The 24,937-nt window shown below is 39.3% G+C and overlaps 1 protein-coding gene across 4 annotated transcripts in view; it reads left to right on the top strand.

Annotated features, from left to right (window-relative positions):
• ELMO1 (engulfment and cell motility 1) overlaps positions 1 to 24,937 on the top strand; it is a 310,364-nt gene that overhangs the window by 135,574 nt on the left and 149,853 nt on the right. For all 4 annotated transcript variants that reach the window (XM_040591563.1, XM_040591561.1, XM_040591564.1 and 1 more), the window contains 2 exons: positions 10,880 to 10,984; positions 24,579 to 24,687. In XM_040591563.1, the coding sequence (XP_040447497.1) occupies positions 10,880 to 10,984; positions 24,579 to 24,687 (214 nt within the window). The remainder of the gene's footprint in view (positions 1 to 10,879; positions 10,985 to 24,578; positions 24,688 to 24,937) is intronic.

Here is a 24,937-nt window from a genome sequence, read left to right on the forward strand (position 1 = left end):
TGACCTACTGCATTCCTTCCCATAAGCATAGTTTCATAGTCTTCAGTTACTGTTTGCCATAAATGAAGCATTGCACACTTTCAGGCTGTGCTATGTATTTTGTGCTAGTTTGTGGAAACATAGGACTATGTTGGAAGTAGGATTGCTGCGTGTAGAATGAAGCATTGCATGCTGAGGTTTGCAACTTGGCAGAATTCATGCTGAAAATCCACTCTCCACACTGACATCTAGATTTGAAGAAAGATTCACATCAATGTATCTGTTATGATGTAGAGGAACGTAGACCCCAGGTTTAGCATGATGTAGAGGAGCGTAGACCCCAGGTTTAGCATTTGATCTGAAAATCTCTTCCACTGAGCCCCTGAACCACTCTGAGCAGTACAAGGACGTGTGGGTAGATGCCTGCTGAGCACAAGCACGGGCAACGTCTTGGCTGCTCTTCATGTGAGTGGGGCAGAGCTGGTGAGGGTGCAACACACCCCCACCACCCCCCCTCCGATGGAGAGGGGTGATCTCTGGCCGCAGGGGCAGATGGTGTCAGGTGACTCAGCTTCTCAGCGAAGTGTGATTGCAGTTTAGAATAAATACTGAAGAATGACAAAAAATGAGATGGGTGATTAAAATCATGAATTGATTCGTAAATCCAAACATAGACAATGCATTTTTTGCTTTATCATCAGACTGTTTCTTGCTGATCCTGAGTGCTAACAGACAGGTGCAAGAAAATCATGGCCGTTTGGAGGCATGATGTTTTAAGTGGCTGGGAGAAAACCTGAGAAACTTTATTAACAAAAACGGATCAGTTGTTAACCAGGAGCACCTGACCTTGTGGCATGTGCAGTGGATGATAGCTGTGTATTAGAGAAGCTACTAAGTTTATATAAACTAGATACTGTCCATCTGAGCCAGGAACTGTGCAGGAGGCAGCACTGGGTCAGATGCATCATTTTAGTGACCAACAATTGGGGCCAGCAAATCAATCTGTTAAAGCTGCTGTTCTTGTTTACCTTGCAACTGCATGTGATTTGCCAGGATTATTTGTCAAGAGCTATGGGAGTCTAACAATTTGCATGTTGTTAAAAAGAATAAACCAGCCTTTTACGTATACTGCTGAATTCCTCTTAACTATAGTCCTGCTAGAGGAGAACAGTTTTAAAAGAAAGAAAAAAAAACCCAACCGCCTCATTTTGATGGGCTACCAGCCTTCTTTGACCTTTCAGTATTGCTTTAAGAACGAAGTTAAAAAAGTTAAAACTAATCACAAGGAAATATCTGGTGGAACACTGTATTTCTGGCGTATATTTGTGTGTGATTTTGCTGTATTTCCTGGTTTGCTGCTCATTTACTGTGTGCATCCCAGTTATAAACTCATGGGGGCGGGCAAGCTCTACGGGTTTGAATGGACTAGGGCCCAGCTGTTACTTTCAAGTGCATCATAGCAGAAGAGTTCTTTATTGCTAATTGTTTTCTGATCACTTGTCATAGAAGTGGATCTTGGACATCTTTGGATATTATGTACTGCACGTGCCTGAGAATTTCTGGGAAAAAAATTAAGATGAAGGAACACCAGTCAGACATAACGTTATCTCTTTTGTAATGTGGGCTTCATCTGTTTCGCAAGGCTTGACTTGGAGAGCTGATTCCATACAAACCCTTGCTGGGTATTGAAGTAATGGCAGTTTTTTTGTAACAATGTAAATTCAATTTAATGTTAATTACTGCAAATAGTTGTTTTGGGGTTTTTTTAAGCCTATGCAATATTCAAGTGTATGCATAAATGCGAATAGATAAGCATGCATATTGCTTTGCTCTCAACCCCGTATTTCTCATGGGGATTTTTGCCTGTTGTTAGATTTAAAGGACAGTAAATAGCATAGCATACAAAATATTTAGAGTTTTTTCAGTTACAAAAAATTACAGACATTCTCTGTGAATGTGTGATTTCGTTAAGGCTGTGAATGAATTAAAAGACAAGGGGGAGAAAAGCGACTCATTTGTGAATAACAGATTTTTTTTTCCAAATTAAAACACGTTCACATCTGAATTGTGAATATTTTGATTGTTTGATGTAGTCAGCTTGTTACACAGCCCCTGCGTGAGTGGCAATGGTATGTGTTCTTTTAAAAATTCCTTAATTTTCTTAAATCTTCCTACCTTTTGGTGCAACTTCATCCTCTTTTGATGTCTGTCTGGAGAAAACTGGAAGCAGAGAGAACAATGCCCAGACACGCAAAACATACCTGCATTTTGCAGAGCAGAGCTGAAGTCACAAGAGCTTCGCATTCCTGTAGAGGGAGGCAAATAAAAATGGAAGTCAAGTGAACTGAAAATCCCCATTAAATGGATCCAGTGGTTTTTGTCCTTTTTTTTTTTTTTAATTACCTCACTACTAAGGGCAGGTGAGGGTACGCTATAGGATGGGCATAGGGTATTGCTGACACTGTTGACTTAAGACAGAAGTAAGGGCTCAAAGGTTTTAGGAGGAATTGGTCCTTTTTTTTGAAACTCATCTGTGACGTCTACAAAGCTTGGCTGTTTGTACTCAAGCAGGGGAAAGATTTGACCATAGACCTAATCGTTTTGTATGTGGGAACATGTGTTCAAAGGTAGCTCAAATATCACAGACGTTGATGGTTCCTTTACTGTAGCTTAGTTTTCAGCTTGTCCTCTGTGGTTACTGGAAGCTTGGCCTGGTCACAGGTAATAAAAGAAGTGGCAGTGTGTGAACCACAGAGCTCCGTGGTGGCAGAAGGCTTTCTTACCTAGGACTGTGCACCCGTACGCCTAGCCGCAGATGACATTTTGGCTCAGTTACCTGGTTTTAAATTTTGACAGCTGTTGTATCTGGCTGCCAGGCAGCCAGTAGATTCACATGGCTGATTCATTCTGAAGTGGAGTTTTCTCAGACAAAGGGCTGACTTGTCTCTACTCTTTATTTGAACTAAACACGGCCTGGCCTTTTCCTTTTGCACATGAAAGCCATTTTTGCTACCTTGCTTGAAAAAGAAAAATGTGAAACCTCTCTACAGAAATATCTAAAAGAAGAGCAAGATCTAGCCCAACTTACTTTTGTGATACTTGGCACTGGGTTTAGGTTCCTCGCAAAACTCACCATTCTCAAAGTGACGTGTCTTGTAAGGATGTAGGGATGTCCTCAACTGCTGCACTCATTATTGTTAATGACATTCCAAGGGAAGTATAATTCACTGCAGAAATGGAGTGCCAATCTTCTTGTTCTGTGGCTGTTCCATGCCTACCATAGTACATAAGCATCATGTCTTTTACCAGAACTGCAGTTGTTACAGCAGGAAGGATCCCATTTGAAGTTTTACTCAAGTCCTCTGAGTGATGATGTATGGGAGTGGTAATGGCAGCAATTAAGTGGGCTGCTTCACATCTTAGATAGAAGCAGATACCTGTAGATACCCATCCTTGGGGAAAATTCCAATGATTATTTTTACTCTGATTTTATTCAATTGCTTATAATGTAAGTAATTTTTCTTTAAAAGAAACGACAACTGAAAGGTGTTTTAGATACTGCACCTTAATTACAGAGGCAAACATTCTGTCAAAAAGGTTAATTTTAGATAAAACCACCTGAAGTGTAACTAAAACAATCAAAAAGATGCTGTTCTAGTAGTCTTATTCTTAGAAGACTGATTCAAGCACCCCAAGATTTGGCAGAACTTGGTTTTGAACCTTTCATTTTACTTTATGAAAAGGTCTAGAGATTCTTTCTTTTTTCTTGAGAGGCTATGCAGCTCGTGTTTTGGTCATACGCTAAAATATATATTTATGTACACTATGTACACTTGTTAACTATTTGTATAATTTCCTCAAATTTTATAGAAAATGCCTGTTGAAGAGCTCTGAATTTCTCCTTAATAAGTAGTCTTCAAACCATCACTCAGGACCATTAATGCTTGTACACCGATATTGCAACACTGCCAGCCAACTCATTATGCTTAAATAATGAGTGGAAGTCACGGTGTACCTTACTCAACAGACATCAAGCTTGCCTGAACTTAAAAAAGACTTTTCATGCCGAAATTGAACTTAGGAACACTAAATCTAATAAATTTACACATCTGGTGGGATTTGCAGAGATAAAATTACTCAGGTAGATTTAAATTCTGCTGCGTCTGACTTTCATCTAGTTGCAAACATTTAATCTGTGTTTATTTATTTATATATTCAAGGTTAGAAGGATTAATTTTTGTGGCTTGCTGTTCCTGCTAGCACTGTTCACACTATTTTCTCACATGACTGTCTTCTTGCTAACTTGATAATTATCCTGCTGGGCAGGATGAGAATTTGTGCTTTAGATCCTGTCTATGTTGAAAAGGCAAACTGCCTTAATGACATTGGTAAAATTAAACTAGTCAATCTCCTGACACATTCCAAGGTCATGAAAAGGCCTATACGTATAACACTATTTCTTTTTAGGTTGGGGATACTCCATGCCAGTTTTTTACCATGTGCTTCTTGACTGCTATAGTTCAAACAGTAGAAAAATTGCTTGCTGGCCAGGACATGGGTATTACACTTCCATCATGATTTTGGACAAGCTGGAGCTGTCTGAAAAGCTGTAGCCCTTTGCTGCTGTCCAGCTGCCCTGGCTGGAGTGGATACCTGCCTCACACCCTGTCAGCTGAGCCTCTAGAAAGTCTCCTGGGACTGATCCCTGCTTCCCTGCGGTGAAAGCTGTCCAGATTAGCTCACACCTTGTCCAGCAGCAGTTTCATCTAAAGCAGAACTGACTTTGCCCAGAGGCGTGGGACAGGAAATCTGTCAGGGTCTGCTGACGTGGCTGTTAAATGAACTGGTAATCTTAAGTGTGGAGTAGTAATAAACTAGTATGGCTTTTAGTTTCTTGACCCAGTCTAGCTAGATCTGCAAGTGGGTGTTTGCTTATTCAGTTACTCTGTAAACTTAGTGGATACTGGGAGATACCTGGTAGTAATTTCCCATGCTGGAAAAGTGCAATTGAAATTATCATGTCCCATTGGTTCATTTTAAATATCCCTGAGAAAGTACGTGACATGTTACTACTTGATAACTTCATTTGCCCAGAAAACATTATTTCAATAATAAGTCAACAATCTGTGAAGTGCCAAACATGTCTCCAACCTTAAAGTCTGTGCTTGTTAACTGAAATAAAACTTGAAAGGTGGTTCATAGTTGTCATGCATTGGACAAGATGTTATCACTCTTAAGTTACAGCACTCATTTTAGATTATTTTAGGCTTTCAAACTATTGGCAGCCCATATGGCTTAAGTTCTTGGAATCCAAAGCATTAATTCTATGTAACTATAAAGATGTAATATAGCTATACGTAAAATATGAAGAATTATGCAAGAGCTTTTTGTCTTGCTTTACAACGTGTAATTTTTTCATAGCTGAAAATGCACACTTGTTTTTTGACATGTCCTGTTATGTTTTAACTGATGATTTTAGCTGATTTAGTTACACCACCATAACATTTGGAGTTTTGCAATTCTGACCACCATCACATCCATTCGTGATTGGGACAGATTTCTGGTAGTGACTTATGTAGAGCTATATGGTGCTTTACACTATGTTACGTAGTAGCTCAGTGAATTGGGGGAACATGGTAGTCAGATTGTGATTTTTTTAAAATCTTTTTTAGGGAAAATTATGTGCAGATTGTGCTGATGATTTCTTTGCTATTGAGGCCGCTTTTATATTGGTGAGGGCAAATTTGATCCAGAAACGCTGTTGCTTAATGTATTATGTAGATAGGAGTGAGTTTTATTATTGGAGAATAACATTTGCAGTCCACTAAGGTGTACCCAAAGCTGTCATAAATATTAAAAAAAAAAAAAAGTTAATCAGGTAGAAATGGCCAAATACTTGCTCAAACACAAAGCTGGGAAAAGCTAGAAATATGTTAAAGGAAAAACTATCATTGTTATATGAAACATAATTTGTAGCCTTTATGAAAACTATATTCAGTAGAAATATGCTGAAGTTCTTTATGTGATGAGGTAGTGGGGATACGTGATTTAAATGATGTGCACTGACATCTTAAAAGAATCTCTGCATATTCTTTCAAAGATATGGCAGTCGCTGAGCTTTGGATACTTCTGACTTGAAGTAGACAGTGGGGGGTTTTTTGTTGTTTGGGGGATTTTTTTTTGTTGGGGGGGGAGGGGTGTTTGGTTAGTTGGGTTTTGATTTTGGGGTTTTTTTTGTAAATTCGGGGACCCTCCAGATACATTTTCATTCTGTCATGGAGTTCTGTTGGAAAATTTAGAAAAATGGCTATGGAAGAAAAAAAGTATGCACATTTGTATGTTTAAAGAGTTATCAAGAAAAAAACAAATCTGTTTGTTTGTTCTTGCTTTCATTGAATACACAGAGCTTGAAAATTCCCAAGGCACTGTTATACCTCCTTAAATGGAATGGTGGAAGTTTTGTGCATTATCATTTCTTTGAATATAGTGCTGGTAAATAAAAAGACAAAATTACTTCCTCATTAAGAATTTTAGCTGACTACCTTTTCACAGATATTTTTTAAAAATTTTTTTGAATGTAGCTTTTTTTCATATTTGTAATTCTTGTGTAAATGAACAGATGGAAACATTTTGCATGTAAAACTTCAGGATTATTTAGGGAAGAGGTAAATGGTGAGGTTGTGTGCTCATTGATACCTCCAACATAAGTTTATCAATCCATAATTCACTGTGAGTATCACCTAATAAGTTCCCCCCCTTCTGGTCCTGGGTTCTTCTGAATGCACATCCGTGTGCATACTACTTTGATTTCCTCGTTTGATCCAGGGAAGGTTTTTGTGTAGGTGCTGTAGAACCAGGTGATTGCTTTCCTTCCTAGCCCACACATTGGTAGAAGGAAGAAGAAAATGAATAAGTGCAAGTAATTGAAGAAGGGAGAAAGTGATTACTGTCCTTGGCACTATCTTCGTTGACAGATTGTTCCTTTTTTTGTGGAAAAAAATATGACCAGTTTTGAGAGGGTTCATTTTAGATTGACACCATTTAAATTGGACTCTTCCTTTTCAGATGTTCTGAAGCTCTTCTATCATCTTCTATAATTGTAAAGTCCTCATTCATCCCTGGGAACTTCTATAGTGTTTCTCTCATACAAATGTACAGTAGTGTGGCATACAGAATAGTGTTTCACCTGAGCTGCTCTGGAGTTGGGAAAACAGAAATTTGATCTTCTGTGTAAAACAGGTATTACTGGGTTAGCGCCTACTGCAAGCAACTTTCAGGACAAATTAGCATGACATGGCAACTGAATTACATAGCTGCACATAGCACTGATGCAAAATCTGTGATAAGCTGTCAATATCTGTCAAGACAAACAAAAAGTTTGTACCTTGATAGGCTACAGATGCAGGGAAATAAATGGTTTCTGTGCTTCAGCATTTTCATGTGGAAGATTCTGTTGTTAGGAATAATATAAGGAATGAGTGGTACTTACTCCATTAGCAGTTATCTGCAGACAGCACATCATTACTGTGTGCATCTCAGTGCGAGGGCACGTTCTTACAACTGAAATCTGTACATCCCTCAGAGATTGCCCTGGAAGCCAAAAGTAAGAGAGTGGAGCCATTCAGGACAGAGAAGAAAGCTTTACAGAGCTAGGACTGCATGAGAATGCTAGGTTGTCTGAATGTAGTTACTGCACTGCATTTTACCCAGAATAGCTGTAATCTTGTGAAACGTGCCACGTGATTTTTTGATTATTTTTTTTTAATGGCATAAGCAGACATGATTTTGGGTTTACATCTTATCCAAAAGAATGAATTTTCATTTTCACAGTACCATACTAAGCTGGCTAACGTTCTTGATGCTTTTGGTATGTTAACATGCATGGTATAAGAGCGTAAACTGTTAAATACTGCTCAGATGCTCAAGCTGAAAGATGTATGGATATTACTCAGTCTAGTGGAAAAAAAAATCTCAAAAATTAGAAGTAACAAATCCATTGCAATTCTATTTCTTACTTTTGGCTTTTTATGAAGTGTAAAATACAATAGAATTTGTACTAGACAGATGCAACTAATATGCCTGAAGTGTTGTTCCATGTATTTAATAAATTATGTTGTAGGTGGGGGTGTTTGCATACTTCTGAATTATTCACTACAGCATTTTAGATAATCTAGCTTTGTATGTAATTTCTAAACCCGCTTTCAATAAGTTAATATTTTAACTGCAAATATTCAACATGTTAAGAAAAGGATGATTTTAGGGGGAGGAAGAAAGAAGGAAGGCAGCTGGCATTCCTTTTGAGTTTGAAGAATAATTGAAGATAAGGTATTGTCTCACACGTGCCAGAACTGTCTGGAGGATCCTCTGCTATTATTAGCTGGCGTGTCTCCAGTTATTTAACCTAACAGAGCTGAAGATCAAGCCCTAATTATTCTGAGATTCAATGATAGAAACTTCTGAAACAGACAACTGAAAATAGCTGGGGTTTATAGGCTTGACTTGGAGAAAAAGTAGTAAGTGGTGGAGAGATGGCTTTTCTGATTGAACATAGAACTAGTAGTGATGGTAAAAGACAAAATGAGTCATTCTTACTAAATACGGTGGGATTTCTCATGCCCTCACTGTTTTTTGTCAACATGTCTATATAGTTTGAGATGTAGAATGGGATGAAAGAACTGTTCAAGCAACAGAAGATCAGTCTTTTTATTTCAGTGTCCTGCTTTTATTTTAGCATCCTTTGTAAATACCAGTGAAATGAGTGTTAGTATTTTAATAGCTGGAGAAAGGTAGATGGGTCTTGATACTCCCTCTGTTTGCCAGGTACTTATCCAAGTGTGTTCTGCCTGTGCATGAGGGTGCAGAGAGTATGTGCAGCTCTATGCTGAAGTTCTTGCAAAGGGCATTGTAAAACTGGTGCTGTATGGTTCCTTGTTGACAGCTTCCCGACAGCTTTCCCAGGGAAATGTAGCTCGTGGCAAGGCTAAGTATCAAGTGGTGTTCCCCAGAACTTGTACTTTATGCTCAAAATTAAGGTGGTTTCAAATGCATAGAAAGTTCTACTGAGATATTTGTGCTGGGTTTGGGGGGTGGGGTGGGGGGGAAGGCACGCATTTGTGTGTCTGTCAGACTCAGTCTCTCTTCAAATGCAGTTTCTGGAATGCTTGAAAACTGTAGGAAGGGAAGTTTTCTCCTCCCAGAAGCTGAAGTTTGTTGTGCGTGAAGCACTGTGGTACTCATTTTAAATATTCTGACTGATATATCTATCAATGTGGAAGATGGAACATTGAATTGGGGAAATAGCCATCTAGGGCTTTTGTTTGTCATTCAGATGAACAGATGAAAGGTTTTTTACAAAAAAATATTAAAAGAGAAGGTTTTGGAAAACACAACTCAGTAAGCCTTTATTTTCCTACCCTAGACTACTTCCTTCTGAAATATTTATTGCATATGTATTTCCATATAAAATCTAGGATTCGAGACATCCTCTTGATTCCCTATTGCAAAATGTTGAGCCTATGATTGCTTTGCTTGTACATCAGTTCTGCTACACTGGAGATGTAAAATGAACAGGTTGTGCATGCCATCTTCAGCCCAAAATCTTTGTCTACTTTTAAAGTTGCAGCAGCCATCTTAACGTATAGTTTCCACTTTCTAATATTTCTAATCTTTCATGTGACTATGAAGTATTGACTGGCTAAAACCAACCTCTCATACATCTAAAGGTAAGATTGGCAAGAGAGTGGAATCTCGCATTTCTACAACTTTATAGCCTGACAGACTCAACAGGAGGAAAAGTAGTAAAACCCATGCTTTTCTAAGTGAGGTGGGTGGATCAGGCCTGAGCACACAGCAGAAAAGACTGATGAAAGAAGAAATCTGTGCTAATCTTTGCCAGTCAGTTTTCTGCTAGTAAATGCACTTTTAAAGTCTGTGTGAGCTGGGTCTTACAGAATAGAAATGTCATCACAAAGCGACTAGGGAAATCTTTGTGTGTCAGAATGATAAGTGGAGCTGGAGATGCTGCAAAAGTGATACTGATAAAAGAGCATAGCAGACAATAGGCATTTTTTTGATGGAGACATGCTCTTGGGTCTTTGTTTTTCTTGAGCAGCTTCTGTGGTATTTTCAAGTCTGTAGCCAGGCAAATGTTCGTATCTAAACCATTAGCTACAAGAAACTTACTCAAACGTACATTTAAGTCCATCCAATCAAAGGATGGATAGATTAGGTTAATGGCTATTTTGAAGCAAATGTAGTTTTTCATGTAGTGTGTGAAATTTAACATTTAAAATTTGTAGGTACATGTAGAACCTAACAAGTTTTGGTTATATTTGGTATGGTGATTCATTCATTCCATTGTTGAAATTCAGAGATTCAGAACATAATAAAAGATTTACCTGAATTCCACGAGGTGAATCTGTTTATTGTTAGTCCAATAGACTTACTTTATTATTATTATTTATTATAAGTCCAATAGATTTAATATAGCTTTTGAACATAGTAGGTTATTTTCTTTTCGTGGTTTATTTGAAATCGTTCCATAGCGGTTGTATAAAGAGGTGTTTTGGTGGCAGTTTGCATATATATCTGCATTTTCATGTAAATAGACTTCTGGGTGGTACTACAGACTAAAAGTACTGTCTGCCATGGAAGACTTGGAGATCTGTTTTTAAAGCACTCCATCCTGTTGCTGCAGAAGTGAATGACTGAGCTGCCAGCCTTGTAGTGTTTGCATTTGGCTTTAAAGTTCTTTGAGGCACGGACCATTTCCTAGTTGAGAGTTTTTTCCTCAGCAAAAAGAGCTTTGCTGCTGGATTTTTTTGTCACAGCATGCTAACGTGGTGCACATCACTGGGAAGCTGATAGATGCTAATTGAGTGATCTTGTTATCTTTTTACAGAACCACGTAAACCCAGCAATGGATTTTACACAGACCCCTCCAGGAATGCTAGCCCTCGACAACATGCTGTACTTTGCTAAACATCACCAGGATGCTTATATACGGGTAAGGCTTCTTTTTGTCTTTGAAATCTGTGTGGTTGCCTGTTCACAGGGATTACAGTTTACTTTGAAGAGGAGGATCCGAATCCTTACACTGTTAATGAACTCTAGGAAGGCAAACCACCTAACACTTAAACTTAAGTCTGTAAAAGCTTTGGGCGAAAGCTGTACAGCTGTCTAGTCAAATAATATACTTTTTGCAAATACTACTTTTTGCCTAGGCCTGCAAAGAGAAAGGATATGAGCTTGTGCCTTTTTTAGATGCATGATGGATGTCCATAAGGTCAGAAATTAGTAATTGTGCAGAATTCTTTGTCCTACCAAAAACTGCAGGCTTTTCTCTGTGGAAGAAAGGCTTTGATGAGCAAATGCCTTGGTAAGTGACTGAGTTGGCAGTGTCCTGAGAGTTCAGATGCTCCCACAAAAATTACTGCTGTAGGTGAGGTAATGCTTGGAGAAAAATAGGTAAAAAGCATCATGATTCACTTGCACAACCTGTTCCTGCCCCTTGCCTACTCCACTTCCTACGTTTGTTATTTCAAGCGTAGTTAAAGCAAGTTGTGTGTTGCATCCTTACAAGAAGAGGCATACAGCTGAATAATACCTGCCTGTGAATAGAACAACTTTTCCTGACCTTTATTGAAATCAAATATTTGCCAAGTGTAAACCTAGCGAGCACAGATGGTAGTAGAGGGTAGTCTAGAAAGTCAGTGTCTTGAGATAGTAGGGGTGGTTTAACTCCCCAAGAAAAAGCGCACATGCAGACCTGCTTAAAGGTCGTGTACAGAAGGAGGCAGTAGACACACCAATCATGTCTACTTAAAAGTGAAAAGTGAATTTTTAATATGCATTATCATCTAGTTTTTGCTCAAAGTAGATCAATGTCAAAGCTCTTAACAGGTTTGTAAAGGACCTGCTGATGTCCAGGCCAGCTTGATCCATGGACATAATAGGAGACCACGAGATTGTAAGATCTGCTCTTTAAATATATTTTCTCCTTGGTCTGAATCTAGCAATAACTGTTAAAAGAAGCTGTGGTAGCCAGCAATACAGCAATATTTATCAACCCCTATAAACCCCTGAAATTAAGGGCTGTTTCACATACTGGGCAACGAGTGTGTTTTCTGGATAAACTATGCTGAATTGTGGTTTTGTTTATAAAAAGAGAATTGATTACTGTTTCTCATTAAAATTTGATAAGATGTGGACTGTGCTACTTCATAGGCTGCTTTTGAAAATTTTAGGTTTAGAGTATATACTTAGAAAGGGGTAGCCAGTGCTCCCAAATGAGACAGTCGTGCTTTAAAGAAGTCTGAAAGAATTTAAAGAGGACAGAAATTCTGTTGAAATAGAGCTTTCATTGACATCTCTCAATTTTTTTCTTATTTTTCGTTTTTATCTTGCAAATGCTGTCTTAAAAATTGGGTTCAGTGTAGCATGTAATTAGCCGCTCTTTAGAAAGAACTTTGTTGCTGGCTCTGCTCTGTTTCTATAATGCAGTATTTTTGTTGCTGCATTACTGAGACTTTTTACTGTTATTTTGAGATGCCCGTTTTTATTCGTGCATGGTTCCTGTTAGGTGAGTGGGTGCCTCATGTATTCCCCACCTGAGAAAGAATACATGTACACTAGAAATGCCATACCCAGGCACCCTCAGATTAAATTGCTTACCCACAGCTGCTTTGGGGACTGTTAATGTTCCTTGGGAGTATGTTAACCTACCCATCTTTCCTGAGTAGTTCTAGTTAGTGCTTTTACTAACACTGCTGGCATGGTAGCTCATGCCTCTGCAGTGGTCCACCTTGTCATATTAACAGCATGCTGAACACCTCTTGAGATGAACAGTGTTGTGCAACTCCTACAGTGTTGCTAGTCTTTGATTCCAAAAGACACCTATTTCTAACTTTTCATGTCCTTGATGTACTAGCTGGTGTACAGTACTTTCCTGTGGGCCTTGACATGCTTGTTTCTTTCTCATTTTGGGTTCCTTATTTCACATCAAACATTATCTTTTCTTCATGACCTTTGGCTACCAAAGCTCCTGTAACACCAGTTTGCTGTACTTGTACACTCCATTGACCTTCATTATTTTTTCAAATCTATTCCTGCTCCTATACCCTAATGAAAATTCTCTCTATGGTCAAGGTTAAGTTTCCACAAGAAATTACTAGCTATACACATAATACTTGCATACTGAACAACTTGGTTGACAGGAGCTCTTAGCTTTTTTCATTGTTGAGACTAGGAAATGTTTTGGTTCCTAGGAGGAGAGATTATTTTTAGCTTGGCCCTTTGCAATTGATTGCTGTACGATGGGTTAATTCCTAATCCCCAAACTGAGATAATATCTGTCCTGTGCAGTAATTAAAAATTGAGACTGGAAACCAGAGTCAGTTTGAAATGAAGATGGAAAATAAGTTTCTTCTGACAGAATACGGTGTGTTAAGCAAAAACACTACCAGGAAGTCATGGCGGCTTCACTGACTGTATTGGCAATGCTGCATTTTAATGGAGAAAAAAAGTATTTAGACTTTGAGTTAATTGTTTTTGAATCCTGTTATTTTGTTTACTATACAATATGTCTTGAGCCTCCATAAGAAATGATGTTTAGTGGAGGGGGAAAATAACCTCGTGTTTTCTTTGATAGTGTGTTTGTTCTTAGCTTTTGTTTGGATTTCTAAATAGGTTTCCTATTGAATTGGTTTCCTGTTGAGTTAGCTTTTCTTTCTCTTTTTTTATTATTTCTCTGGTTCTATCACTGACTGATATGCACTGCATTTTTTTTATGTTCCACCTAAATAATCAATCGCTATCATCAGACGTTTTGCTTTTAAAAGGTGGTGACATAGTATATGGAATGCATTGATGGAAGTAATGTTGAATCTCTGCAAGAAATTTTAAAATTTTCCACAGGAAATAATTGGCAGCTTCCCAAGCTACATAATTATAGGACAGTCAGAGTGTATAATTAAAGTTAACAGTGAAGAAAATGATTGGAATAAAGCTTTGTGACAGATATTTTATTTTATTTTTTCTTTTGGAGCAGACAATTCCCCCTGGTTCCAATTTGCTCCTTTCCAAAACTACTTAAGCTTCACATTCTACTTATGTTAAAAATAAAATTATAAGTTACCATTTAAAAGAGACTTTATTCGGTGCAGACATCTTGAGATTTTTTTCTTACTGGTAACTTGTAGCAGTGTGCCTTTGAAACTCCTCTAAGTGTAAAAAGAGTCTGAGGAAAGAGCATGGAAATGCTATTATGCCACCATTGCTGTTAGTATCTCCATTTATTGGTGCTTTGTCATTGATTTGTTTGAGAATTTGTGGTGCAAGATTATTCAGACCCATTTTGTTTTCAAGACGCAATGAGGAGAGGGGTATGAATATATAAAACTGAAATATTTTGTGTGCGTATGTTTGTAGGTGTGTATTCATTTGCCTGATTTTGATTTTTGCATGCGTGCACTCAGTGATTGCTAATATTCATGTAAAATAATATGTACTCTAATTTGGTGTAAAGTGCAAGCTAAAGGAACCAAAATGGAACACTCCTTTTATTTCTAACCCAAAAAGAAAAAATTGATAGTGGTTGTTCTGCATTTAAATGTGCTGTGTTTGTGTCTAGGACTGGGTTTTCAGTTTTGATGGTTGACTCCTATATGTGCAGTCAATGTTCATTCAGGTGTTCTTGATAGCAGGCAGCAAAATGAAAGCTACTGCTCCAGTTGTGAGCGGGCTGCTATTTATCTTGGATCTTGGCTAATTTAACAGTGTTTCCAGGCTGTAAGAGCAGATGCTGTTGGGTAAACTGAATTTACCTCAACTACACCTTAGCTTCTAATGTGCTACCATTGAAATATTCCCTTATTTTACATCTTCCTCACAGACATCTAACTATAGTGATAACCTTCATCTGGGACAGAGTGTAGGATTTTGCTTAGATGTGGTATTTCACAGCAGGTCAGCTGAGTCGCAAAGAAGTTCTATATGACATTGTCTCTGGTGGGCTCTACATTTCTCATTCTAATGAATTTGCTTTCGATGACTGACGAGTTTGTGACTTGTCTATATTTTTCTGCTGCGCTTATGACCAGCCATATTCTGGCAGGTCTCACCGCTTCTTTGGGGTAAGATCCTGCCTTGAGAAGACACATACCTGTGTTTCCTTGTTTTGTTTAAGCATAAGAGATTGGTGCTTCAGGCAGAAACTGCTAATAAACTTAGCAGCTCTGGGTCTGTGCATTGGCAGTCCACCTATTTGGATTCTGCCCAGCTGGCTACCCAAATTTATGTCCAATTCTTTGCCATTTATTAGATCAGAAGGTTCTTCATATGTGTAGGGAAAAATAAGAGTTCCTTGAAAGAGATTTTATTACTGTAGCCTGAAATTCAAGTCCCTCATCTGTAGAAGAGAGGGTTTATCCCTTTTCCCACTGATTTTTATAATTTCCTGCAAATATTTGTTAGATAATGAATGTAAAATTTTTAGTATAAAATACTGTCACCAGGACAGGAAAGCAGTGTTGAAATCCATGCTGAAAAGTTGGGTTTATTAATTCCTTGGTATGTTTTATAATCCTTTGTATGTTTTATAATGAATTCATTGCTATTACATTTTTTGTGAATTATGTGTAAGATACTTAGTGGTATGCTCCTAAATTTTCTGGGTTTATATTTAAAACATTTTAGAAGTTATTAAAATATTCTAAACCACAACAACATTTGGACTTTGGTTGCACTAACCAAGAGTTATTTTGATAACCTGAAAATTAAAAATTGAGTTGGTTTAGGGTCATAGTAGAAAATCCCCTTTCCCCTGCATCTGCTGAGCTGGAAAATTGGTTATTCACACAGCTGCGATGCAGAGACATTTCTTCCCCAGCAGCTACTTGAGTTGCTGCTTTTGGGGAGGTTTTAGAGGGAGTTCTTTTCCTTTTGAAGCTTTCAGAAGTCAGAGTGGAGGAGCAGGTGCTGTTTGCGAGTGCCGGTGATGCAGACAGAAAGATTGCTGGCATCCTGCTGAGACCTTTCAGAACTTTAATGGGTTGAGTCACAGTCAGAATGTCTGCCGTATACTTTCTAACCCATGTAGTTGTTGTATAGGAGGCTGCCTACACATCCTTCCGCCAATTCACAAAGTCTCCTCATGCCTACCTACTCATTCTAGCCTGATCAGATATGAGTAGTCCAACATATAATTTCAGCATTTTCTGAAATAAAACTGAGCTTGATTTCTGCCATGCCATTTTTTTCCCCCAGAAATGATAGGAAAAGGATGTAATTTATTTCTGTTCTGCTAAAGGTAGAGAAAAAAAGTGAGCTTTCTTATATGAGCCTTCCTGGTGTCTTGTGAAGGAATGCAGTTTTCCATATGAGACCCAATTGCCTAAGCTCAGTGGTTCCCAGCTTCGTAACGTGTTCTTGTCTTCACCTTTCTCTGCCAGTCTTATAATTCTTTGTTCTTACTTCCACTCAGGTATCTGACCATTTTTCTGCCTGCCTTTTGTTTTTTCCCCAAACATCACTCAATGTCTCTGTCATGACAGCACACCAAGAAGCTGTGTGGTTTTGCTCTGAGGGCCTCTGTCACTGATGGCAGAATCGAGGTGGATCTTCTACGGTAAAGAGGCAAACACCTGGAGTGACTGGTTGCAGCATAAACACAGAGCGAAGTTAGTACTGAGGGAGGGAGAGAATTGTAAGGGGGTCATGGCACCCTCTGCACAGCCCTATGTGGTATGAGCTGTGGGATACATATGACAGTGTTACAGTCCTGAATATGTTCCGATCACTTCTCGCCTTTCCTACATTGCACACCTAAACTTTCCCACATATATGGAAGCTGTTGGCTAAATCAGGTCCTGATCCAAAGGGCCCAGAAGTTGTTGCAAGTCTCTAGGTATTGCCTTCAGAAGGTTTTGAATCATACCATGAGTTGCAGCAGTAGCATAGAAAGATTTGGCTGGTTTTTGTGAAAGCTGAGATGTGTATACATGGGGAGAGAAGGCGGCTAGCTATGGAGCCTTACAGGTGTTCCTATTTACCCTGTGCTGGGAACTTTTGTGATTGGTACTCCAGCTGCCAGTCTCATTGATGTGCAATAAAGGTCGATGCCTTTCTAATATATCCACACCAGAGTAATGTAGGGTCTGTTCCACATTATGAAAGAAAGGAAAAATAAAAAACTTGCAATATTCTGCAGATACTGCCATTTCCTGCCTTCCACCTCTGCCAGAGGTGAGCAAGGAGAGGACTGCGGGGAAATCATTGCCTTCTTACTTTTGTGCGGGGCATAGAGGGAGAAGGAATTACCTGGCTGGTAGTTTTCAAACTGGACCAGGCAACACTGAAATACTCCCCCACTTCCTACGCCTGTGGGAAGTGAAAAGTGCATCCTGGTGCTGCTTCTGAAGATGACGTGGCAGCTGGTCCTTCTCCTCTTGTGTTTTGCCACCATGCTCTACAGTGATTTGGTTGATTCTGCATGGAGTGGCAAAGAAAGGGGCAAGATCTATAATATCTCAAGACAAACCACTGTGTGTTTCACTTTTGACGGAAAACAAAGGCAAATACAATCATGTTTCATGTGAAGGTGTTTGTGTGAGAAACAAAATTTATTGCGAGGTGAGCAGCTGCGGAACCATCCAAATTTAGCTTTGGCACTAGATTTGTTTTTTAAAAGGGGGAAGAAAACACACTGTAATTTTCAAGAAGAAAACCCACTACTGGAAATTTTAAGCCATCTTTGTTAGAAGTGGTTTATGGCTGTAGAGTCAAGCACTGGCTTATATATTACCATGACAGTTTGAGTTCACACCCTTACCTTTATGTTGTTGTATAATGAGATAATCAGATGCTTTTCTTTTGCCTCCTGCACTGTATGACTGTGTCACTGTTTCCTGACTGCCTTGCCATAGTGGGCTCCATGCCTTCTGTCGGTAGTTCTCCCTGGGAGCAGCAGGTTACAGTGCACTTCCTCATGTGATGTGCTAGTTAGTCCCCAGGTGCTTATTCATAGTTGTGCTTGACAAAGCACCTATCAGACTCTCAGTGTCCGATCCTTAAAGTCCTGTAACTAGATGTCCCTTAAAGAAGGTACTGCTTTGCATGTGTGTTTCTCATGTCAGTGGCTCCTTTCTTCTTCTTTTTTAGTACCTTCAGTAGGTCTCAGCTTTTCTCTCAAATCTTGGCTTAAATTGTAATTCTAGTGCCTTCCTGAGGCACACAGACATAACTGTTGCTTTATTTTGGTTTTGCCATAAGGAATCTCTGTGATGCCTCAGGAATGTGAATGAAGGCTGAGATAAGGGAGGGCGGAAGCATGGGAAATTGAAAATAAAATAATGTAGATACAAAAGACAGATTAGAGGGTATGGTGCTGAGTGAGGGATCATGGAAGAACACTGATGCTGAAGTTGAGGCAGATGACAAGCTGCCTTAGGAAGAAAGCAAAATTGGTGAAGAGGATGAATGGAAACTGAGTCTGTCTGCAGTAAAGTCCCTTATCCTTCTGAGGAAACGTATCCTTAGGACTTGCTTCCTAGAGTTCCTTAATGCATCTGAATGAAAAGGGAATGGTGAAGCCTGCCTCATGTGATAAGGAGTCTTAGGAAAAGCAGCATCAAGAAAAGGAAGAGAATCCCTGCTGTAATAATTTTGGGTATTAAAATGCTGCTGGACTTTTCATTTTGGGTCTGAGGAGGTTTTTACCTTCTTCACTAACTTTCTGAACCTGCTGATACTAATACACAGCAGACTGCTAGAGAACTTGTTCTCTATTAATGCCAGGATCATTTTAGATAGTACTACAAAATGGGTCTGGGGAAATGCTCCTTTTTAATAGTGCAGTAATGCTTGTTGAACTGTCTGCTGAGGGATTTATTATAAGTATTGATGCAGCTATACTGAGTCTTTCCCGTCACTTTTGTATTTATTTCCTCATCACAATGAATCTCTATTCCATTGCCAGGCTCTCAGGTTGGTTCAGGAACCTGAGGATTACATCTGCAGTTGCTGTGGGCAGTATATGTTGAGCGAATTTCATATTTAATGTGAGAGATTAAAGTATCAGCTAAGTCAATATTCCTTCCCAGTGAAGGAGGAATATTTCTATCTGGTGGTTTCATCCTCCTGGATTTTGAGGAAGAAGCTCTTGGATACACTTGTCTTCAAAACTTAGCCTTTTGTCAGTCTAACTCTTAGTTGCAAGTATAAGCTTCATTATTGAAGCTGATGCAGATTTTTAAGCCGGTGGTAGTCAAATGTAGAAAATTCTTCATGTAGTGCTTTGCCTCCCTGAGAATCTCTTTTGTGCTCCTGAGGTAGTGATGGGCGTGAAGTTAGAAAATCTTTTGATTTTGGTTGTTTGGGTTTTTTTCTCCTACTGGAGATTTTGCATTCTTCTTCTGTGATCTTGGCATGACACTTGAATTTATTTTATTTTGTTGTCCATGCCATTAGTAGATATCTTGTAAAGGCAGGTGAGCTTGTCTTGGGTAATGTTGAGCACCGCTGTTTGTAACACAACAGGAAGTAAAAAAGATTTTCCAGTTAAAGAACATGTTAGGTTGTTGTTTTTAAGGAGGAACACTGTTTTCTGTATCTAAGTGCTTTGTTGGACGATTGGCCGTTAGAGGGCTGCCCTTCTTGAAAAGACTTTTCACTTCAGAGGAAACAGGGTACTTCAGGCAATTCATATGGCTAACTACCAGAAGAAATTCAGCTCTCAGCAGCTGCTGACCAACACTGCTCAAAATGTCTACCTTGGGGAACATGATCAACCCTTCATTTCTGTTTCTGATCACTGGTTGGTTTTGTTTGGTAATTGGGAATGTTTCTCTTCCACTTACAGCAGGAATTTGTAAATAAGGTAAGAGAAATATACGTAGTAGGTAACTTAAAAATAGCAAAAACTGCACTGATCTGAATTCCAGTACAATACTGTCAAATTCCCATGCCTTAATAGGCTACAGAGTTTCATCTGTAGAAATGTCAAGATAATGGATTATACTGGTTTCCTAAAAATTTCACCTCCTTGCATTTTTAAAAACATTTTTATACATGTTCCTTTCTGCTCTTCCGCTAGTCAATTCATCTCATTTTTCTTGTGATACCATTTTGTCCTCATTCTATGCTTCTCTCACTTTCTCTTTTTTCCTTCCTTTTTCTGAGCTGCAGTTGTTTTCTTTTGTTTTAAGAATGATTTGCTTTAAAAAAAATCAGCTCTCTCCCCTGTCTTGCTCATTAATGTCTTTCATCACTCAAACTTTTCTGGCTGTCCTCCCTTAGTAATTTTCTTTCCCTTTTGTCTTCTTTCTCTTGAGGATTTTTTGCTGTTCCCTAAAGAAGGAAAAAATGTTGTTGAGTGTTACACATCATGGTGGTTTTCTGCTTTGCTTCATGGTAATGGATACTATTGATCAAAGGAACAGAGGATGAGACAAGGATCTGCAGCATTTAGTACCCCTGCACTGTGTAGCTTTACAGTACAAAACTGTGAGCTGCTTTTGGTTTTTGTCTGTGTAACATCTAGTGTATTAGAAGCTACATTTCCATGTTGGACCTTCCCAATTCTGTAGCTTTGCAAGGACTAAAGAAAGGAAAAACTGGCAGAGGTAGATTCTCAATATCGAAGTAAAGGGCAGCCAGGCAAACCAGAATCAAGGTAGGACTGAAGGAAGATGGAATGTGAGCTGGCAGTGGTGCCCAGGTGGCCGAGAAGGCCAACAGCGTCCTGGCCTGTAACAGAAACAGTGTGGCCAGCAGGACCAGGGCAGTGATTGTCCCCCTGTACTCAGCACTGGTGAGACCACACCTGGAACCCTGTGTTCAGTTTTGGGCCCCTCACTGCAAGAGGGACGTTGAGGTGCTGGAGCATGTCCAGACGTGGGCAACAAAGCTGGTGAAGATTTGGGAGCATGTCTGATGAGGGGTGGCTGGGGGCACTGGGGTGGTTCAGCCTGGAGAGGAGGAGGCTCAGGGGGGACCTTGTTGCTCTCTACAGCTGCCTGAGGGGAGCCTGTAGGCGGGTGTGTGTGTGTGTGTGTGTGTGTGTCTCTGCTCCCAGGTAACAAGGGACAGGACAAGAGGAAACAGCATCAAGTTGTGCCAGGGGAGATTTGGATTTGATATTAGGAAAAATTTCTTCACTGAAAGGGGGTCCAGCACTGGAACAGGCTGCCCAGTAGATGTGGCACTTAAGGACATGGTTTAGTGGTGGACTTGGCAGTATTAGGTTTACAGTTGGACTTGATCTTAAAGGTCTTTTCTAACCTAAATGATTTTATTCTCCTGTGGTGCCAATTGGTCTTCTGCAATGTCCATGGTTTCTGCCTTTCAATATTTGTATCCTCCAAGCATAATTTAACCACCATACCTACCAATTCTGAAATGTCTGGTGGATCTGCAACTCACTGCAGATTTGTGAGAGGGAAGAGGAGGAAGATAATAGGGTACAGCCGCTTGGTGAGCATTAATGATAGACCCCCATTTGAATGAAGGTTGTGTGGGCTTCACAACTTCCTCACTACTTTCCTTTCTTTGGTAAGATAACTGTTGTGGTAGAACCATGAATCAAGCCAGCAGTATGCTCTGCAGAAGTACAGGAGTGTCTTCTGTCTAGAGCTGTGTTATGATTCTGTCCCTGCTATTGTTTTCACCAATTTATGAAGTAAACGTGTATGTTCCCTGCTTATTTCTCCTCTGTAACCAGAGTGATAAAGGAAATAACATTAAAATCATGCCCTTATCAGCTATATTTATAGCATTTTACTTTGGAACAGGATATGAGTCGCAAAGTCGTGAAAAGAATATTACAAATATAATAATGAATGTTGTAAATCTGTTGCCAAGACTAGGAATGATTTCGCTTTGGGTATTTATAAGAACCTCTTTTGTTTCTTTTTTTCTTTTTTTTTTTTTTTTAATTTCCCTTTTTACTGTTGCTGTTTCTTACAGAGGATCGTATCTGTCAAATATGCCTATAGATATTTAGATGTAGTAAAGCGCCTTCCATCTTCCTTTCTTACAGAAATATAGCATGTCAACTCTGCCTTATTTTGCACAGCAAATGCTAAATGATGATGCTTGTAGAGAGTGTGTCTGAGGATCATTTCAAGGCTGCTTTACATATTGATTACTCAAATTGCCATTTAATTTGCTGTATAGCAATACACAGTGCCTTAACTATTTCTCTGGCATTCTTATTGATTGCTGTAATTCTGCCTTACATTATATGCATATATGGTGTCACCATTAAATATTTATGTGCTCATGAAATGTTAATATGTCGGGTTAATGTGAAACTCAACAAAATGCATTTGCCAGAAGCAAGAAGGAATGCTGATCTGAGTGCTTCCCTTCCCTTCCCCCCTACCCTTTCATTTTGCCTCTCCGTTGATTTTATTACCAGTGTTTCTCTGCTGTATCTAAATCTGTGTCAAAGCAGCCCCCTGCTCCAATGTGCAGGTTTTATAGAATCGTAGAATCATTTAGGTTGGAAAAGACCTTTCAGATATTTTATTATGTGAGAGATAAAACACGATAATAATAAAACAAGAGAAGTGATCTCAGGAAGGTGTTGAGACACAGCTTTACATTGCACTTGTGTGTGTGTATCTCTATCATCGCTCCTGCATTTGGGCATGGAAATGTAGCACTACCCTCCATGAAAGAGACTGAAGCAGGATGACTCATCCAGGATGCAAAGTCATATTCACATGTTCCTTGAACAGTGGCTGCAGCAACGTAAAACAAAAAATGCAGGGGTGTTTCTTTGATTTGGTACAGCTGTTATCCAGAGATGACATGGAACAATTAGATGTAATCTAAACCAAAACTTTTAGAAGGAAAAGTAACTCCTCTTGGTAGCCTGGTGAAACATGATTCTGACACTGTCCTGTTGGAAAAGCCCAGTAAAAATTTGTAAAGGTCAAATATTTATCATATCCCTAATGACTTTCTAAGCTTCTGTGGGAAGGCTAGGTGATTTAAGAAAACCACCAGCGCCACTGGAAAATGAAACAAAGTAATTATCCACTCTCACAACACAGACAGCAACCATCCTTCTGCATCTGTTTACCTGGTGATGGCTTGGGAGCAGGGTATCAGCTAGAGGCTGCCCTTTGTACAGTAGGACTAAAATAGATGCTTGGTGAAGAGGCTTTGGCATGATATGTGAAGCATGTAACTTTCCTACTTGCTTTTGGGGTTTCTCTCTTCTCTCACTTTTACCTGTAACTGCTTCACATTGAAGGCTTCTGCACATAAAAGAACATGAAACAATCACAAATAAGATCTGGGGAGGGAGGGAAGGGGGCTTTTGCTGGCATCCAGCATTGCATCGGTCCTCTCCTCCAACTGCCTAAAACCTATCCTGGTTTTGGGTGAAGTTCCAGCCTTGGTGCCTTTTGCAAAGCTTTCTTTGCTGCCAAAATTGAAAGATTTAAAACAAAGAAACAAAACCAAACCCACAACCAACAAAAAAGCCAAACAAGCAAAAACCCAATGAAGATGGCAGCTAAGGAGACAGGAGGAATGCAAAGCAGAGAGCAATGTCTAAACACCTGTTTGTGAAGAGTATTTAGAGAGCCTCTGACGTTCTCTGGTGCTTGGCAAAATCTCGTACCTTTGAAATTAATTTTCTTCCTCTGTCCCTCATCCCCAGGCTATGCAGCAGCTGTTTAGGATGTGTTTTCTTTCTTTTTTTTTTAATGTGCAAAGTTTGTTACTGCAGAGACAACTCTTACTGTGAATCTGTTTTGACCATTTCTTTTTTTTTTACCAACCCCTTTTTTGCTCTCTCTTCAGGTTAACAGCTTCGGTGAAATTTATAGTATTTTTATAACTCATTTTTTCATCTACATTGAAATCTCTTGTGTAGTTGTAGTGCCAGGGAAAACTTTATGCGAACTGTATCTGATATAGCAGAACTTAATGGGTGTAAAAACATGCAAGGAATTCTTTTCTCCCATTTATTTTGCAGTGTCACTGAACAGAGAATACAAAGGCTCTCCTTGCATTGGTTTTGCGGCATTCATAGACTTGATGCAAGGGTGATAGTTCCCTGAAATGTTTTGCACAAAAGCACAAATTTCATCCATAACAGAGAAAATACACACATTTTCTTCCTTTGTGGACTTCAGTTTGATTTTTGACACATGGACCTTTTTGGAGCCTGAATCCAGCTATGCTATTTCTTTCCCACTGGGTTTTTTATAGTTATTTCTATCTGTGCTCATGTCTATAAATCTTTACAACTAATGTCCTTTAACTGGCAAATTTGAAATGAAATTATTTCTTTCTCTTTGGCTTCTACTGCAGTTTCTCCACGCCAGGGGTGGGACAGAACAGCTATGTTGCATAGGAACGGCAAAGCTTCCTAGTTGGCTATAGAGCAGCACTGCTTCTGTGTTTCTGACTGCCTCAGACACAGGTCATTTAGCTCAGGGGAGGGCTAAGGTTTAGGAAAAGAGAGCCTCTGCATACAGTTTCCTAAATTCAGCCTGGTATATCTTGCAAATGTTTAATGTGGAGGATAGTACTTAAACTTACGAGTTCTTCACACTGATTATTTTCTACTTTGATTCCTCCTTCAGATTGTCCTGGAGAACAGCAGTCGAGAAGACAAGCATGAGTGCCCATTTGGCCGAAGCAGCATTGAGCTGACAAAGATGCTGTGTGAAATACTGAAAGTAGGAGAGCTACGTAAGTTGACCTGTTTGTTTGACCTCTAAGCACCATGGAGTAAGTTCAGTGATACCTAAAGTTTATTTCAATGCAAGAATTTTCTTCTGAGAATAGTTTCTCAATATGGTTACGCATTGAACACTGGCACTCAAAATGACTGCCTATTTTTCTGTGTCTCTTTACTAGTTTGTGGGCATACCAGGGATGAGGGTGGAGCAGCAGAAATGGGCACCTGGTCTTTGAATCTCTTCTATATGAAACAGGGCAG

The sequence above is a fragment of the Falco naumanni genome, chromosome 4 (genome assembly GCF_017639655.2).
Source record: "Falco naumanni isolate bFalNau1 chromosome 4, bFalNau1.pat, whole genome shotgun sequence".
NCBI classification, from domain to species: Eukaryota; Metazoa; Chordata; class Aves; order Falconiformes; family Falconidae; genus Falco; species Falco naumanni.